The sequence below is a fragment of the Diceros bicornis genome, chromosome 4 (genome assembly GCF_020826845.1).
Source record: "Diceros bicornis minor isolate mBicDic1 chromosome 4, mDicBic1.mat.cur, whole genome shotgun sequence".
Lineage (NCBI taxonomy): Eukaryota > Metazoa > Chordata > Mammalia > Perissodactyla > Rhinocerotidae > Diceros > Diceros bicornis.
In genome coordinates this window covers 50270970-50288227 of record NC_080743.1, presented here as the reverse complement: position 1 = coordinate 50288227, position 17258 = coordinate 50270970, and the positions used below count along the sequence as shown (strand labels likewise).

General features: G+C 36.7%; 1 protein-coding gene across 1 annotated transcript in view; it reads left to right on the top strand.

Annotated features, from left to right (window-relative positions):
* The window catches only part of SPAG17 (sperm associated antigen 17), a 194160-nt gene that overhangs the window by 133405 nt on the left and 43497 nt on the right, over positions 1-17258 (top strand). Inside the window, exons 26-29 of the mRNA XM_058538916.1 lie at positions 965-1082; positions 3756-3934; positions 5728-5887; positions 15548-15765. Coding sequence (XP_058394899.1) covers positions 965-1082; positions 3756-3934; positions 5728-5887; positions 15548-15765 — 675 coding nt within the window. The remainder of the gene's footprint in view (positions 1-964; positions 1083-3755; positions 3935-5727; positions 5888-15547; positions 15766-17258) is intronic.

Here is a 17258-nt window from a genome sequence, read left to right as displayed (position 1 = left end):
AATGGAAAGGTGGGGGATATTACTGATTTTGTGTATAATGATAGATTTGTCATGGTGTGTTCATGTCTTTGAGTATTATTGTTCATTTTACAGACTTGCATAAGCTTTTTCCTCTTAATTTTGCTTTGTGTTTTTAATTGATTTTCAATTAACTATTCGTATTTTATTCTTCGTTAGTAACAAAGGCAGAACAACCTAAATGATCAACAGTAGAAGACTAGTTAGAATAAATTAAAGCTCCAGCAATGGGGGATCAGTTGAAATGATTTTAGTGTCTAATAAAAGAGAGCCAATTGGAAAAACTGAAATGATTATCATTAGGGATTGGTTGGAAGTAACCAAATAAGTTAAATTCTGGAGTTTATATAACCGAACAAGGGATTCAGGCATAGTTAGCATAAAATTAATTAAGACTTTTTTAAGTAGACACACCCAAACCCTCATTAATTTATAAAGAACTTTTTATTGTCTTTTATTGTTTTTACTTACTACAAAAGCAACGCATGCTCATTGTAGAAAAATAAGGAGACATCCTGATAGCGTAATGTCTTTAGCATCCAAACTGCAAGAATTACACAAAGAAGGTAATGGGGATATTGGTCAGCCTCTACGCCTACACATGCAAACAGAGGCATCTTTCAAGGCCCAGTTCAGGCCCCAACTCCTCCCTGATCCTTTCCTAGTTATTCTCATTAACTTTGATACCTCCTTTGTCTGAGGAAAGATGTGCCAACCACTTGGTACTATTATTTAACTGTTTCACATGTCTGTGTGCCATTCTACAAGCAGAATATAAATTGTACAAAGAAGAAAACTCATGCACCCTTATAAGCTCCATTGCAGGGCCCACTAGTCCTGGGCAAGTCATACCCTAAGCACTCAGCAAGTCCTTGCTTAGTCATAACAAATCAATAGCTCATTTAGAAAATGACAAGCAATTATTCACATGTTAAATTATTTACAGGAAGAAGTAGAAGCAGAACCTGTTTCACAAGAGACTTTTTATGTTCCCACCTTCCGAAACCTAAATGTGTCCTGCCCCAATGGGCTCCTAGTGACCTTCATTGGGCAAGAGTCTACAGGTGAGTGCTAGCTGGGGCGGGGCGGCAAGTCAGGGCGCAGAAAGTGCTATCGAAAACAGTTAAGTCACCACTGAAATTGTGTATTTTCCTACCAGTTAAACATATTTGTTGCTTATAAGGAACAATAGGCTAATGAATGATGACCACTTTTTGAGTACTTCCTCTGGGTTAGGCACTATCTAAGTACTTAACATACATGACAAAATACAACTACAATAAGCTAAGTCCTAATAATTCCATTTTACCAAATAAAGAAATTGAGGCTTCAGGAAGTTCAGTAACTTACCAAGGTCACTCAACTCCTAAGTGACAGAGAAAAAATGCCATTCTTGGTCCAGGGATGGCAAAGCCAGTGCTCTTACTGTGTGGCCCTATCTTCCTACCTCTAGAAAGGGCCACAGGTACAGCACTTTGCTGGTCTGATCAAAACAAAAGACAGTGAACACAAAGTAGGTAGAGATAATTGAAGGTTAAATGGATGAAGAAAGCCAGCCCTGTTCCCAGGTACCGCCATATAATTTTAGAAGGTCTGTTATTTCTGTGGATTCTGTACATGGCTCCTAACCTATTAAGATGAATAAATAAGTACAAGTAGGACTTTTTCAATTAACCTGATAGGGCATCCACATTGGTGATTGAATTTGAATATCGTTTAGATGGGGACTCACTACTGCGGTAGAATTAGGGAGGTGCCACAAAGCAAGCACTACACTGGGACTTGAATTCTAACCAACTATATGGCCCTTTAGATTATTCACTGTCTCTGGACCACGTTTCTTCATCTGATAAATGTTATATCAGTGGATTCTGATTTTTTCACAACAAAATATCTTCTTTGTTATAGCACCCTTATGTACACCATATTTGAAAAGTGTATCTATCAAAGAAAAAGTGTACATATTTGAAAAATAATTCAATGTCATGTGTATTTGCCAGTCAAAAAAAACACAAACTCACCATTGTAGTTGATCTATTTTGTCTCAATTTTACTTTTAATTAGGATCTCTGAATTATTAAAAATAGACCATGGACCGTTGTTTCAATTTCCAAGGATTCCTGGTGATCCAGGTTTTCCATGGAATCGAGCGTGTGCGCTACAAAGACTGATGGCCATAAGGGTCTTCCAAAGTCAAAGATGCTATGAGTGAACTGAGAGAGATACTGTTTTCAAGTTCAAGGACATATTTGTTTGCTTGTTTACTTGATTCTGTTATCAAACACCAGCTTAATACTTGTTTCACCTGTCTTTTCCATTAGTTTCATTATCTAGTCTGATATTTTCATCCTTATGTCAGAGTAGACAATGTGGTTAATAATAACTCTGCCTGGAGCACATAATCTTTTTTAAACCTCCCATGTATTATGAATATCCTAATTCATATCTGAACATAATTACAACGTGAATGCCGAAGTACCAATACCTTCATCAGGGTCAGCTGTGGACATAGGGAGAGAAGGTCACATGGTGTAAGGAGAAAGAACCTAGACTGGAGTTCTTTCCTGGGTGACCCTGGACAAGTCATAACCCCTTTCCAGGTAATTTCTTCATTTATAAAATAAGGCCATGTACTAAACAGAGTTTTTATAAGTATTAAATGAGAAAATACTTTCTAATCTGGAACATATTATTCCAATGTTAGGTTTTTGTTTTTATTTTTTGGTTGTGGTAGCAGTGGTTGTTTTTACGGCATAAGAAAACTGTTAAGCAAAGACCTGGTTCAAATCCCAGCTCTGCCACTTACTGGCTGTGTGACCTTGGAGAAGTTATAACCCTTCCAAGCTTCCATTTATTCATCTGAGAACTCTGGAAAGTGAAAGGGTCTACCTTAAATGGTTGTTGAGGTGGGCCAAATAAGATACATATACAAAGCATTTAACATATAGAAATATCTCAATAAATGTTTATTATTTTATCATTATTATTACTTCTGTGACTTGAGGGGTATCATGAAGGGCCCTCATTTCAAATTATTTTACCACCAGCCTGATATAGTCCTCGAAATTCCATCATTATATGTTAATAAGCCACTTTATGAATTGAGAAGAGAAAATTATTCAGTTAGCAAAAACTGAGTGGCTACCGTATGCCAGAAATTCTCAGTAATAATAATGCTTTCTTTTGAAGGAACTTATTAGTTGCTTTTCTCCTTGATTGCCACTGAGAGTAGAACCCTGAAAAAACTCTGGATTTGGCTCGAGAAAGGGAGATTATGTTAACGTTGAAAGATGATGAATGATTTAGGAAGGGCAAGCCTGAGTGAGTAACTTCCTCTGGGGCTCCAGACAACCAAGGGACACTAGGGGAGCATTGCCTATCCAGGGGTGAGAGCTTACTGAAAGTGAGAGAAAAGTACCAATGGAGAGAAGAGGGAACATCTAAGACAGCAAAACTCTGCTTCTTTCCTAATTTTGCCCTGAGATGTCCTGGGCTTCATTAGATAGAATGGCTGATACATGAGAAGGTACCTATTAAGTACTTGTAGATGACCTTATTTATTACATTTGGCTATAACAAAGGCAGCAAATAACCAGTACTCTGAGACATCTGTCATGCCATGGAAACTGCCCTATTATTCAGATGTAGACAAAGAATGAAAAAAATTAAGCAAGAAGATAAAATCCCAGCCACATAGCATTGCCCAGTTCACAGTAAAGCTTTTTCTTTTTTTAAAGATCAATATGTTATAGACAAGGAACCCGTGTGGGACATCATGGTCCGACAGAGCTACCCCCAGAAGGTGAAACACTATGAGTTCTACAAAACCGTGATGCCACCCGCGGAGCAGGAGGCATCGAGAGTTATCACCAGTCAAGGCACTGTTGTCAAATACATGTTGGATGGATCCACACAGGTAAAAGAATGTGTTAGACAATTATTCTTTCCTGCTTCAAAGGAAAGAGCTATGAAGGGGCTGCTTACAAACAAGCTATGGGTAAGGAACAGTATTTTGACAGGGAGGAGGAACAACTCGTTTGAAAATGAAATGATACTTTAAAATGACAAATAAAGAACAGTATGGTTAGAAGAAAAAACTATCTATGCAATCCAGGATACAAATAAACTTATCTTTCTGCATATGATACAAGATTACAGACTGAACACAGTGTTTACCTCTGCTCCCTCTCGAGGCACCTTAAAATAATAGAAAAATATTTTTAGATAATAAATTCACAACACTACTAGAGAACAACAAAGTGTGTCATCAATAGATCAGAGGCTTGGGAGAATTCCTAGAAAATGCAAGTCGGCTGAGATAAGGCTGATGGAGAAATAAGAGCAAAGTTTAAAACACATGAAGGAAAAAGCTTGCAGCGAAATTAAAAACCAACATGGGAGTTCTAACACAGACATTTCACAGATGGAGCTCAGAAATCGCAACAGTGCCCCAGGTAACTCACTAGTACCTGGCGGATGAGAACCAGAAACCATAATATCCAGAAGCCATACGCCCTGCTCCATCCCTCCCCGGTGATCACAGAGAAGGAGCGCCTATGACCAGACACTGCACCACCAAGAAGAGAAAAGGGATTCTTGATGAGAAGTAAAACCATGCACCCAAGAGTCACCACCCATGAGGAAAAATCCACCCATGAAAGCAAATTACAAAATTCAATAAATTAAAGAAATAGCACCTAAAAATGAGTAAACAGTTAAACAAGAAAACTTGAAAGAGAGTAAAAGTAATGTAGACAGAGACTTGAGAGGTTAACAGTCCACAAAATAACAATTTTAAAAAGTTGCTATGGAAAAAAACAAGAGTTCTTAGATATTAAAAATAACAATTGTGAAAGATTACAGGGGGGTGGATTATGAGGGAGAGAAAAGTTAAAAGATGTGGAAAAGAGATCTGTATATTAGAATTTCCAGAAGAAGAAAATAATGAGAATGAATGGGGAAAATAATGAAAGAAATAATACAGTGAATTTTTCCAGAGCTTAAAAAAAAAATACTTCAGATTAAATAGGGCAACCAAGTCCCAATCAGGATTAATGCTAATTATCTTTAAAAGATCGTCTAGATATGTCATAATGCAATTTTAGGTCTGCATAGATAGACAATCCCAAAAGCTTCCTGAAGGGAACCAGTTACCCATAAAACAATAACAAGATGGACATTAGATTTCTCATTAGCAACACTGGTGGTGATTCTTGTCATGTTCATTGGGAGGCTATAGATACTGATACTGGTTAGATGTATCTGTAGTACCTATAGATACTATATGTACAAGGAAGACGTTGATAGAAACTAAACATTTAAATATGTAATAAAGTTCTAAATGTAGTTTTAAAAAATTTGAAATAGAGTGGATAATTTCCTAATTGCATGGGGGAAGGGTGAACAATGGAAAAAAAAATAAAACTCAAGTCAATCCAATAAAAGACAAGAAATAAAAAGAAAAGAAACAAAATGGAAAGTAAATGGAAAACATAGAATAATATTACTGTGCTGGTTATTAAGTTATTGTCTCTGAGCTCCAAATCTACCCTTCTATAACATGCTTTGGAATGCTGAGTCTGGACGTCTGCAAATAGCATTTCTTCTTTGGATTAATTTTAACCTATGTCAGTTTGACACACAGTGCTAATTGTTAACCAGTCTCTTCCTTGCTTCTGAGAACACTGAGAACTTTTTCTTTTCCTTCAGATTCTCTTTGCAAATGGTGCTGTGAGCAGTAGTCCCGATTCAGGTCCTGTTTGTCCTCCTGCTGAAATGCCAGCAAGCCCTCATAGCGGAGACTTGATGGACACAATTTCTCAGCAAAAATCAGAAACAGCACCGTCTGAGATTGTCATCACAAAGAAAGGTAATAACTGAAGCCTCTCAATTTATAATGGATTTAATGAAGTTTTTAAGTGCTTAATAAATGTTCTAAATCATTATTATACTTCTCAATGCATATATTCATATATACTCACATACATATATATCAATTTTAACTGGAATCACGGCATTACACAGTTTCACGAACTGCTTTTTTCTCTTAGCAATAAATAATGAGCATTTTCCTATGTCATTATGTACTCTTATACAACGTTAGCTCTAACGCCTGGGCTGCCGTTTTAGGATTAGTTGAGCGGATCAATGATGTCAAGGTTCTGAGTAGGCATCTCTGTAATTCTCTTGACCTTTTTCTCAGAGTTGCAAGGCCACACCAGCTCTAGGCATGAGGTCTTCATATAGTAACTTCCAAAGCAGAAAGGAAAGAGAGTGAACACAAGAGCTTTCAAGTGTCTCTCTTGATCGGGGAGGAAAATATTTCCAGATCCTCCCCCAACCTCACCAGCAGACCTCTCCTTGTACCTCATTGACTATAGCTGGCCGGGGACCTAGGCTGAGAAAACAAGTAGCTGACATTTTGGGCTTTTTTTCTCAGGAGATGAGCATGACTAGTAGGGGAAAAAGAAGGTGGATAATAGTTGGGTAAGCAATCAACAGTGTCTACCGTAATCTAAATTACACACTTGATTTCCTCAGAGACATTTCCAATTTACGCCCCTACTTCCAGCACAGTATGAAAATATTTTCTTCCTCCTACCCTTTCCAATGCTGGATTTTCTCATTCTTTTAATCTTATTCAATCTTATTCAATTTGATAGACCTTATTATGTTAATTTTCATTTCTTTGATTACTAGAGAGTTAAATATTTAAAGTTTTTTTTTTTCTGTCTGTGAATTTTCTATTCACATCTCTTCCTGGTTTACTATTGGGATATTCATCATTTTCATATTTACTTGTAAGAGATCTTTATATATAGGATATGTGTATTAGTGTACCAGGAACAATCCTGAACACTTTAAAATATTAAATCAGCTAATCCTTGCAGCAATCCTGTGAGATAGATATTTTAATAATCTCGTTTACAGATGAGGAAATTGAGACACAGAGAGGTTACATAAATCCCTTAAGGTCTCTCAGCTAGTAAGTGTTAGAGCTAGGATTTGAGTCCCCTCACCTAACTCCTAAATTGCACTGTATCTCATGCGTTACAAATTTTTCTCAATTTCTCATTACCTTTAATGATCTGAGACCCGTATTTAATCTTTTTTTGTCAATTTCACACATCTCACCACAGTAACCAGTAACCTTGTATGGAGGCAAACTGAATTCCTTTTTCGGTTACTCAAAATTTAGTGAAATAGATTTTCCTTTAGCGTCAGCAGGAGATTCCCAGTTGAAGTGAATGAAAGTATCCCCATAGCTTTCCAAACTTCCCAGCTTGAAGGCTCTCTCTTTTGTTGATGCAAGAGGACTTGGTATAAGGGTAGCCTCTTCCCCTAGAACCTAACCTGGTTCCAAGGGACTTCTGCCTCCAGCATGGTGTGTTGCAGATTTCTTCACAGCCCTTGCATCCAAGGGGATGCAGTCACTTTTTTGTGTGTGTGTGAGGAAGATCAGCCCTGAGCTAACGTCTGATGCCAATCCTCCTCTTTTTTTTTTTTTTTCCCACTGAGGAAGACTGGCCCTGAGCTAACATCCGTGCCCATCTTCCTCTACTTTATATGAGATGCCGCCACAGCATGGCTCGACAAGTGGTGCGTCGGTGCGCGCCTGGGATCCGAACCGGCAAACCCCGGGCCACCACAGCGGAGTGTGTGCACTCAACCGCACCACCGGGCTGGCCCCAAAGCAGTCACTTTTTAAAAAAATGAATAGACTTTATTTTTTAGAGCAATTTTAGGTTTACGGAAAAAATGAGCAGAAAGTACAGAGAGTTGCCATATACTCCCTCTCTTCCCAGCTCAGAGTTTTCCTTATTTTTAACATCTTGAAAGTGTGGTACATTTGTTAAGGTTGATGAACCAATATTGATACATTATGATTAACTCAAGTCCATAGTTTTGCATTAGAGTTCACTCTTTGTGTTGTACAGGTCTATGGGTTTTGACAAATGTATAATATCATGAATCGACCACTACGATATCATACAGAATAGTTTCATCACCCTAACAATCCCCTGTGTGCCATTTATTCATCCTCCTCTCCCCCACTCTGAACCACCCCCACCTTGAACTTCTGGCAGTCACTGATCTTTTTATTGTCTCTATAGTTTTGTCTTTTCCAGAAGGTCATTTAGTTGGAATCAACCAGTATGTAACCTTTTCAGACTGGCTCCTTTCACTTAGTAGTATACATTTAATATTCCTCCATATATTTTCATGGCTTGATAGCTCATTTCCTCTTATCACAGAATAATATTTTGTCATATGGATGTGCCATAGTTTGTTTATCCATTCACCTACTGAGGGATATATCGGTTGCTTCCAGTTCTTGGCAATTGTGAATAAAGCTGCTTATAAACATTTGCGTACAGGTTTTTGTATGGACATAAGTTTTCAGTTCATTTACATAAATACTTAGAGGGATGATGGCTGGAATGTATATGTTCAGCTTTGTAAGAAATTGCCAGACTGTCTTCCAAAGTGGCTGTACCATTTTGCATTCCCACCAGCAATGAATGAGAGTTCCTGTCGCCCCACATTCTTGTCAGCATTTGGTATTATCAGTTTTTTGGATTTTAGCCATTCTAATAGGCATGTGGTGGTATCTCATAGTTGTTTTAATTTTAATCCCTAATGATATATGATATTGAGTATCTTTTCAGATGCTTACTTACCAACCATATATCTTCTTTGCTGAGGCATCTGTTGAGATCTTTTGTCCATTTTTAAATTAGATTGTTTGTTTTCTTAGATGCATTTACTTTTAGAGGTTGTATTTTACTAGTGCTTTCTGAACTGCCATGTAAGGACCACCTCTACCCATACCTCTGGCACATTCCAAGCCTTCTCTCTCTATTTCATTCGGGATCCTGCTCCATTCGTTTTAGATACTGGCCGCACAATTTTCTCCCAGGATGGGATACTGGCCTTTTGGAATTTTGCTTCTTGGAAAATTCTGAGATCTATGAGCTCCTACACTTTCCTCCTCCCCGTTCATTCCAGTAGCACTTCTACATCCATCCCCGTGGGCTTGCTCTTCAGCTCTGCTTTTGGCAGCACTTATGTTCAATTGAAGTTTGATGGTTTCCCTAGTTTTTCTACAAATGTAATTTCTGTATTTTTTTCATTGTTATTATTGCTTCATATGATTTCCAGAAGGAGAAGAGGGAAAATTCACAACTATGCTGCTGCCACATACCCGACAAAAATAGAAGTCTCTCATATTTCTTTCAGTTTATTTGCTAGTCTTTTTAATCTTCCTAAGGTGGATACTTAGTTCACTAATTTTTAGGCTTTCTTCTTTCCTAATATAAGCATTTGTGGCTATAAATTTCCTTCCAAGTATTGTTAGCTTCGTCCTAGAAATTTTGTTTTAATATCAAGTTTATTGAGATATAATTCACATACCATAATATTCCTTTAAAGTAAACAGTTTTAGTATATTCACAGAGTTGTGGAACCATTTTCACTATCTAATTTCAGAGCATTTTCATCACCCCCCTCCCAAAAACCAGTACCATTGGCAGTCATTTCCGCTCCCCCCAGCACCTTGGAATCACTAATCTACTTTCTGTTTCTATGGATTTACATATTCTAGACATTTTATATAAATGGAAACATAAATATGTGGGCTTTTGTGACTGGCTCTTTTCATTTAGCATAATATTTTCAAGGTTCATTTATGCTGTAACATGTATCAGTACTTGGTTTTTATGGTCGAATAATATCTATTGTATGGATATACCAATTTTGTTTACCCGTTCATCAATTGATGGACATTTGGGTTGTTTCCACTTTTTGGAAGTCACAAATAAAGTTTCTATGAACATTTTTGTACCAGTTTTTGTGTAGACATATGTTTTCATTTCTCTTGAGTAGATACCTAGGAGTGGAATTGCTAGGTCAGGTAGCAACTGTATTTAGCATTTTGAGGACCTGACAAACTGTTTTCCAAAGCAGCTGCACTATTTCACATTCTCACCAGCAACGGATGAGGGTTCCAATTTCTTCATTCTTGCCAACACTGTTATTGTATCTCTGTAGCCATTCTAGCGGGTGTAAAGTGGTATCTCATTTTGATTTTGATTTGCATTTCCTTAATGGTTAATGATGTTGAACATCTTTTCACGTGCTTAGTGATCATTTGTATATCTTCTCTGGAGAAATGTCTATTCAAATCCTTTCCCCAATTTTTGATTGGGTTTTTTGTCTTTTTATTGTTGTCTTAAGTATACTTTGTATATTTTGGATACAAGTTCCTTATCAGATATATGATTTGTGAATATTTTCTTTCATTCTGTGGGTTGTCTTCCCACTGTCTTGATAGAGTCCATTTTGATTAAGTCCAATTTATCCAATTTATTTGATGAAGTCCAACTCTTATTCATTGCTGGTGGGAATGCAAAATGGTGCAGCCAGTTTGGAAGACAGTCTGGCAGTTTCTTACAAAGCTGAACATGTACATTCCAGCATCATGCTCCTAGGTATTTTTTTTCCCTTCAATTGTTTATACTTTTGGTATGATATCTAAGAAACCATTGCATAATCCAATGTCACAAAATTTATTCTTGTGTTTTCTTCTAAGAGTTTTATAGTTTTAGCTCTTGCATTTGGGATTTTTTTATCCATTTTCATTTAATTTTTATATATAGTGTGAAATAGAGGTCCAAATTCATTCTTTTCCATTTGTTAAAAAGACAATTCTTTCCCTCATTGAATTGGTTGGCACCCCAGTCAAAATGCAACTGGCCATAAATGTAAGAGTTTATTTTTGACTCTCATTTCGACTCCACTCTTCTATATGTCTATCCTTATGCCAACAGCTCACTGTCCTGATTACTATACCTTTGCAGTAAGTTTGAAATTGAAAAGTGTGAGTCATCCACATTTATTTTACTTTTTTAATATTATTTTGACTCTTCTGGGTCCCTTGCATATCTGTATGAATGTTAGGGTCAAGTTGTCAATTTCTGCAAAAGAAGCAGCAGGGATTTTTTTTTTTTTTGCTGAGGAATATTAGCCCTGAGCTAACTTTTATTGCCAATCGTCCTCGTTTTTTGCTTGAGAAAGGTTAGCCTTGAGCTAACATCTGTGCCAATCTTCCTCTACTTTATATGTGGGATGCCTGCCACAGCATGGCTGACAAGTGGTGTAGGTCCACGCCTGGGTTCCAAACCTGTGAACCCGGGCTGCTGAAGCAGAATGCACCGAACTGAACCACTACACCATGGGGCTGGCCCCAAAGAAGCAGCTGGGATTTTTATAGAGCTTTCATTGAACATGTAGATAAATTTTGAGAGTGTTGCCATCTTAACAATATTGTCTCCCACTTCATGAACATGGGATGTCTTTCCATTTATTTACATCTTCTTTAATTTTGTTCAATGCTATTTTGTAGTTTTCAGTGTATAATTGTTTTACTTGTTTTATTAAATTTTTCTTCAGTATTTTATTTTTCTTGATGCTATTATAAATGTAAATGTTTTCTTAATTTTATTTTTGGATTGTTTTGATAGTATTTACCAATACAATTGATTTTTGTGTGTGTGTGTGTGTATTGAGCTTGTATCCTGAAATCTTGTTGAACATGTTTATTCTCATCTTTTTTATTTTGTGGCAACTCTGGAAATAAGATCCCCTCAGTGTTTGCTGTTGTTGCTGTTTGGTTAGTGACTTTCCTGAACTTATTCTGGGAAGTCTGTTTCCTTGGTCCTTGTGGTCACTGAAGTCTCTGCTCAGTTAGTTTAGTGGTCAGCTAGTGATTGGACCAGGATTTCCTTAGATGCCTCAAACCAAATTCTTCCAGCCTTTGCCAAGGGGCTTTGTGTGTTTAATGGGGCATGCCTTCATCACTCTTGCAGTTTAGACCCTAGCTTTAGCCTCAAAGTCAGCCAGAGGTGAGAGATTCAGTATTTCTCAGGTGTTTCCTGGGCATGAGTACAGTCCTGAATGTGCATGCAGCCTTCTAGATTCCCAGGCAAATAGAGTTTTACAAAGTCCCCTATGGACATCTCATTCTCTAGTTTTTCCTTTTCATATTTTCTTTTTTGTGTGTGTGAGGAAGATTGGCCCTGAGCTAACATTCATTACCAATCTTCCTCTTTTTGCTGAGGAAGATTAGCCCCGGCTAATATCTGTGCCCATCTTCCTCCATTTTGTAAGTGGGACACCTGTCACAGCATGGCTTGATAAGCGGTGCGTAGGTCCGTGCCCAGGATCTGAACCTGTGAACCCTGGGCTATGGAAGCAGACCACGCAAACCCAACCACTACATCCCTGGGCCAGCCCCTCTAGTTTTTCTTTTTAAAATTTTCAATCAGCATCTTGTTTGCCCTGTTATTGTTTCCTCAGGCAGCCACATTGTAAACAATTGCTGCTGGTTGTTTCAACAAGAGCCCCAGAAAAAGACTGTTTACAGTGAGTGAGTTCTGACTCAGGTGAGGGTGGGGATTTCTAGGGAGTTTTCAGACAAGTCAATGGCAATTCTCTGGAATTCGAGTTTTTAGGGAGAATTCTGAGCCCATCTGCCCCCTCCAGTGGCTGCTAGACTGCTGGTTTTTATAGCTACTGTGATTCTGAGGCTATGGTTTTTCAAGGCTACTGTGGAGCTGGAGATGGGGGAGGCTGGAGGCTGGGAATAGGGCAAGTTATAACACCACGAGGCAGTTGCTCTTGCTGACATTCAGCTGTTTTCTTGAATTGTTTCTCAGATTGTTGCAATTCTTTGGTTTATTTCCAGAGTTCTTAAAAAGTTGATTTTGATCCTTTTTTCCAGTGTTCTCATTGTTTTGATGGAGGAGTGGCTTTTCAAATGTCCGTACTTGTCACTCCAGAAGTGCCTGCTCCCATCCCATAAGATATAATATGTAGTATTTTCGCTATTTTTCAGTTCTAAATATTTTCTAATTTCCATTATGACTTCTTTTTTGACCTAGAAGTTATTTAAACTTGTTTCTAAATTTCCAAACCTATGAAGTATTTCCATGGGTTTTTTTAATAATTGATTTTAAACTAACCTTTTGAAATTTTTTGAAACATGATATATAGCCTCACCTATGATCAAGTGTTTAAAAATTCTGTGTGTGATTGAAAAGGGCATGTCCTGAAGTTATCAAGTACAATATTCTCTGTATATCTATGAGATCAAACTTGTTATTTGTGTTGTCCAATATGTATCCAAGTTCAGCAAACTTTTCAGTAAAGGGCAAGATAGTAAATATTTTAGAATTTGTGGGCCATGTGGTCTCTGTCACAACTACTCAACTCTGCCAGTATAGCATAAAAGTACCCATAGACAATACTTATTCAAATGAGCATGCTGTATTGTGTTCCAATAAAACTTATTTATTGGCACTAAAATTTGAATTTAATATAATTTTCATGTGTCACAAAATATTATTCTTTTGATTTTCTTAATTTTGTATAAATGTAAAAAGAATTATTACTTCACAGACTATACAAAAACAGACAGTAAGCCATATTTACCCCACAGGTCAATTGCCAACTCCTATTCTATGTCCTTATGGGTTTTTTAATCACCTATATCAATTTATTCAGCAGAAGTATGTTTAAATTTCCTGAAAGAGTAGAATAGTCTATTCAGTGCTGTCCTCCTTATAATTTAATCTTTATTTCTGTATTTTTGAAATAATTATATCTTTTTATAGTTCTGTCAGGTTTTCTTTTATATTTTGAGGATATGATTTTAGATACAAATTTAGAGTAGTTATATCTTCATGGTGAGCTTAACTTTTTATCAGTGTGTATTGACTTTCTATTCAAGGATTCTTTTTTGCCCTAATGTCTCTTTTGCTTTTATTATTATAGCTACACTAGCTATACTTTAATACTTTTAAAGTATAACTTTTTCCACACTTTATATTACTTCCTGTGGTTTATGTTTAAATGCGTCTCTTGTGAGCAATGTATAGGTGGATATTTTAAAAATTCAATTTGACAATTTTTGTTTTTTACCTGGAGATTTTAGTCTATTTATTGTATAACAGATATTTTCTGAAAATGTCTTTATGTGGTCCTTATTCTTAAAAGATAATTTTACTGGGTATAAAATTCTAGATTGACAGGTAGTTTCTATCAGTACATTGACAAAAATTCTCCATATTCTTCTTGCTTCCAAAGTTGCTGTTGAAAAGTGGGCTGTCGGTCTAATTGTTGTTGCTGTGAAAGGCAATCTTATTGCCTTTAAATATTTTCTTTTCTTATTATAATTTCAATATGATTTAACTAGTTGTAGATTTCATTTTATTTATCCATGTGAGAACACATTGGGTTTCTTGAATCTTTAGATTAGTATCTTTCATTGATTTTGGAAAGTTCTCAATAATTATCTTTTCAAATATTGTTTCTCATCCATTTCTTTCTCTTCTTCATCTGAAATTCCAATTGAGCATATATTAGAAACCTTTTACTCCTCTTTCATTATTTCTTTCACTTTGGCTCTCTGAGTTTCATTCTAAATAATTTTTAAAAATCTATCTTTTATTTCTTTTTTAATTCTCTGGAAATATAAGTAAGTCCAAATTAAATCTCAGGGACAATGGAAAGGCTTAGCTTGATGTATCTGTCTTCCTTGGTTCCCTCCCTTAGTTGAGTCTGCATCTTAGGCCAAGATCCATGCCCTGATGCACACTTCATGGTCTGAATCTGAAGAATCTTCCTGGAGTTAACAATCCTTTACTATCTTTGCTTGTAGTTTGTTTCTGGGTCTGAGTTTACTTCATCATTGAGGGTTGATAACACAGGCAAATATCATCTACAGATTACTCATTATTATTCATACAAAGGGAGTAAATCTATCCTGATAGGGGAAATGAGGTATTATTCACAGAATTCCATGAGATTTTCTTCAGTTCTAACTTTCTGTTCCAAATGGATGGTAGTGGGGAGGGATAGGGAAGGAGTATGTATCAGATGATTATCAATGTAGTAATTAAACTGTGAAAATCCTCTCCTTCAGTGAGAGGCCAAGGATATGCCTGATTGTTAAGGTTCTCCAGATTCAGAGCTTAAGAAAGATGTTTCTTATCTATGACTGACAAAAATGACAAAATCATAGGAATGAAGAGTTAAAAATCTAGCATGCTATAGTCCAGTAAGTCAAAAGAAGGAGTCTGAAAGTTTGACAAATATATAGGAGAAAAGGCTGGCTTTAAAAACCAGGGTACGGAACCCAAAATCTGGAATCCAGGGATATATAAGCAAGACTGAATAGTGTACAGAAATTGACCAGAATAGGTATTGTGCCATAGAGAGTGAGCTGTGTATGCATTTGTATGTTTGGGGGGAGGTGGTGGGAATCTAGCCAAAGTTCAAGTGCCAAGATTAAGATATTCATAACCTGATACTTTTGCCTCTTGAGAAATAATATAATTGATGAATACTACTTAGAATTTCTATGCCACAGTGTCTGAAGTAGCTTACTCTGTGTCAAATTTAATGAATAATTTATGTAATTGATATTATAATTATACTGTTTTGTTTGATTTTACTTGAACTTCCACAGGAAAAGGTCACAAAAGTCAGTCAGCAATGGCACATAAGAATGAAATCCAGGAACCTCTCCCAGAGGTAGTTCAAACGGTCACTCCTGTGGAGGTTCATGTAGGCACCTGGTTTACAACTACACCTGAAGGAAATCAGATTGGCACCAAAGGATTAGAAAGAATGGCAGACTTGGCCCCATTTTTATCCTTTCAGGCCACAGATCCTGTCAATGGAACGGTATGGCAAACTATTGTATATTGCAAAATTTTTTAAATCATTAGAGTTCTGAAATAATGCATAGAAGAGTACCTGGAAAATAATAAATTTTCTATAACTTTTTGTTAAGTAGTGGATGGATGGATGGATGGATGGATAGATAGATGGATGGATGGAAGAATGGATGGACCCATTGTCCCAAATATAAAAACATTGTGTGGTTTATTTGACCAGCAGAGTGTATCATGAAATACTAATTTTGAAATGAGAGACAGATTATAAATTTTCTATACCACTTTGAAGACATGTAAGATTAATTGTGTCATATATTTCTTGATGATGAATGTATTTGTCCATATGTCTTAACTTCTAGAAGTGAAGGGCCATGCCTTCTTCCTACTTCTTTGTGTGCACCTGAAGTGAGTGATAGAAATTTGTTCATGATCCTTGACTTCAAAGAACTCACAGTGTATTTAAGGAGAGGCTCACATTAAATAAGTCAAGAATTCAACACCACAGAGCAGCTATACAAAATAATTTGTTTGTAGTCTAAGAATAAGTGACAAATGAGTAGTATAGAAAATAACGGTTTTGTTTATGATGTGAAATTGAAACTCCTGGGATGAACAATAGTATCTTCTACAGGTCAGGCTTTCTGTTAGGGGTTCTGCGTACGTTATCTCATTCAGTCCTCACATCAGTGAATATATTACACAGATGAGGAAATGGGGCCTCAGCAAGATAAGTAATGTGGTCAAGGGTACACATCCAGGAAGTGCTGGAGTCAGGATCAGAACCCGTTGTCGGTGACTGAAAACTGGGCTCTTTCCACTCCTCAGCTAGTCCTCTAACACCTTCTGCAGAGCTTTGCAGCTCCTTCTGAATCTAAGCAAGACGAAGAATTTCCTAGGTGTCTTATCTCTGGTTTCTGGACTTCCTACCCTTATTGACAACCATATACTGCTGGTCAAAAGCAAAATGTCTGCTTGCTATTGAGATGAATTACATTATCTAATGAAAAGTGTTTTCCTTTCTTCTTCAGTCTACTTCTGAAACAATTTTGTAATCTCTTACATTGTTTGCCGGTTGTCTTTTTTGCAAGACTCAAAGTACATATCATCTCAGGAAGCCTTTTTTGTCGCTTCAAATAACTCGCTTTAATTCAGCCCCTGATATAGGTTATTTGGCTTAATATGCAAATTTGACTAATATTTCTTAGTTAATAACTCTCAGTTTCTCTTATTAATACCTATCACCATTCTGGAAGCATGAGCCAACATCCAAGAGCCTTGATTAGCATGAATTAAACATCAGACACCTAACAGAATAGTAATAACAATAATGATAATAATAGTTACTGAGCACTCGCTGTGTGCCAGGCAGGCCCTGTTATCATACTGACTTTCCACATACTTAATTGTTTAATTCTCACAACAAACTATTGTTGTTGCTGTTTTACAGATGAGGCAACTAAGCTACTGAGATAATTTTCCCAAGATCACACAGCAAGTGGT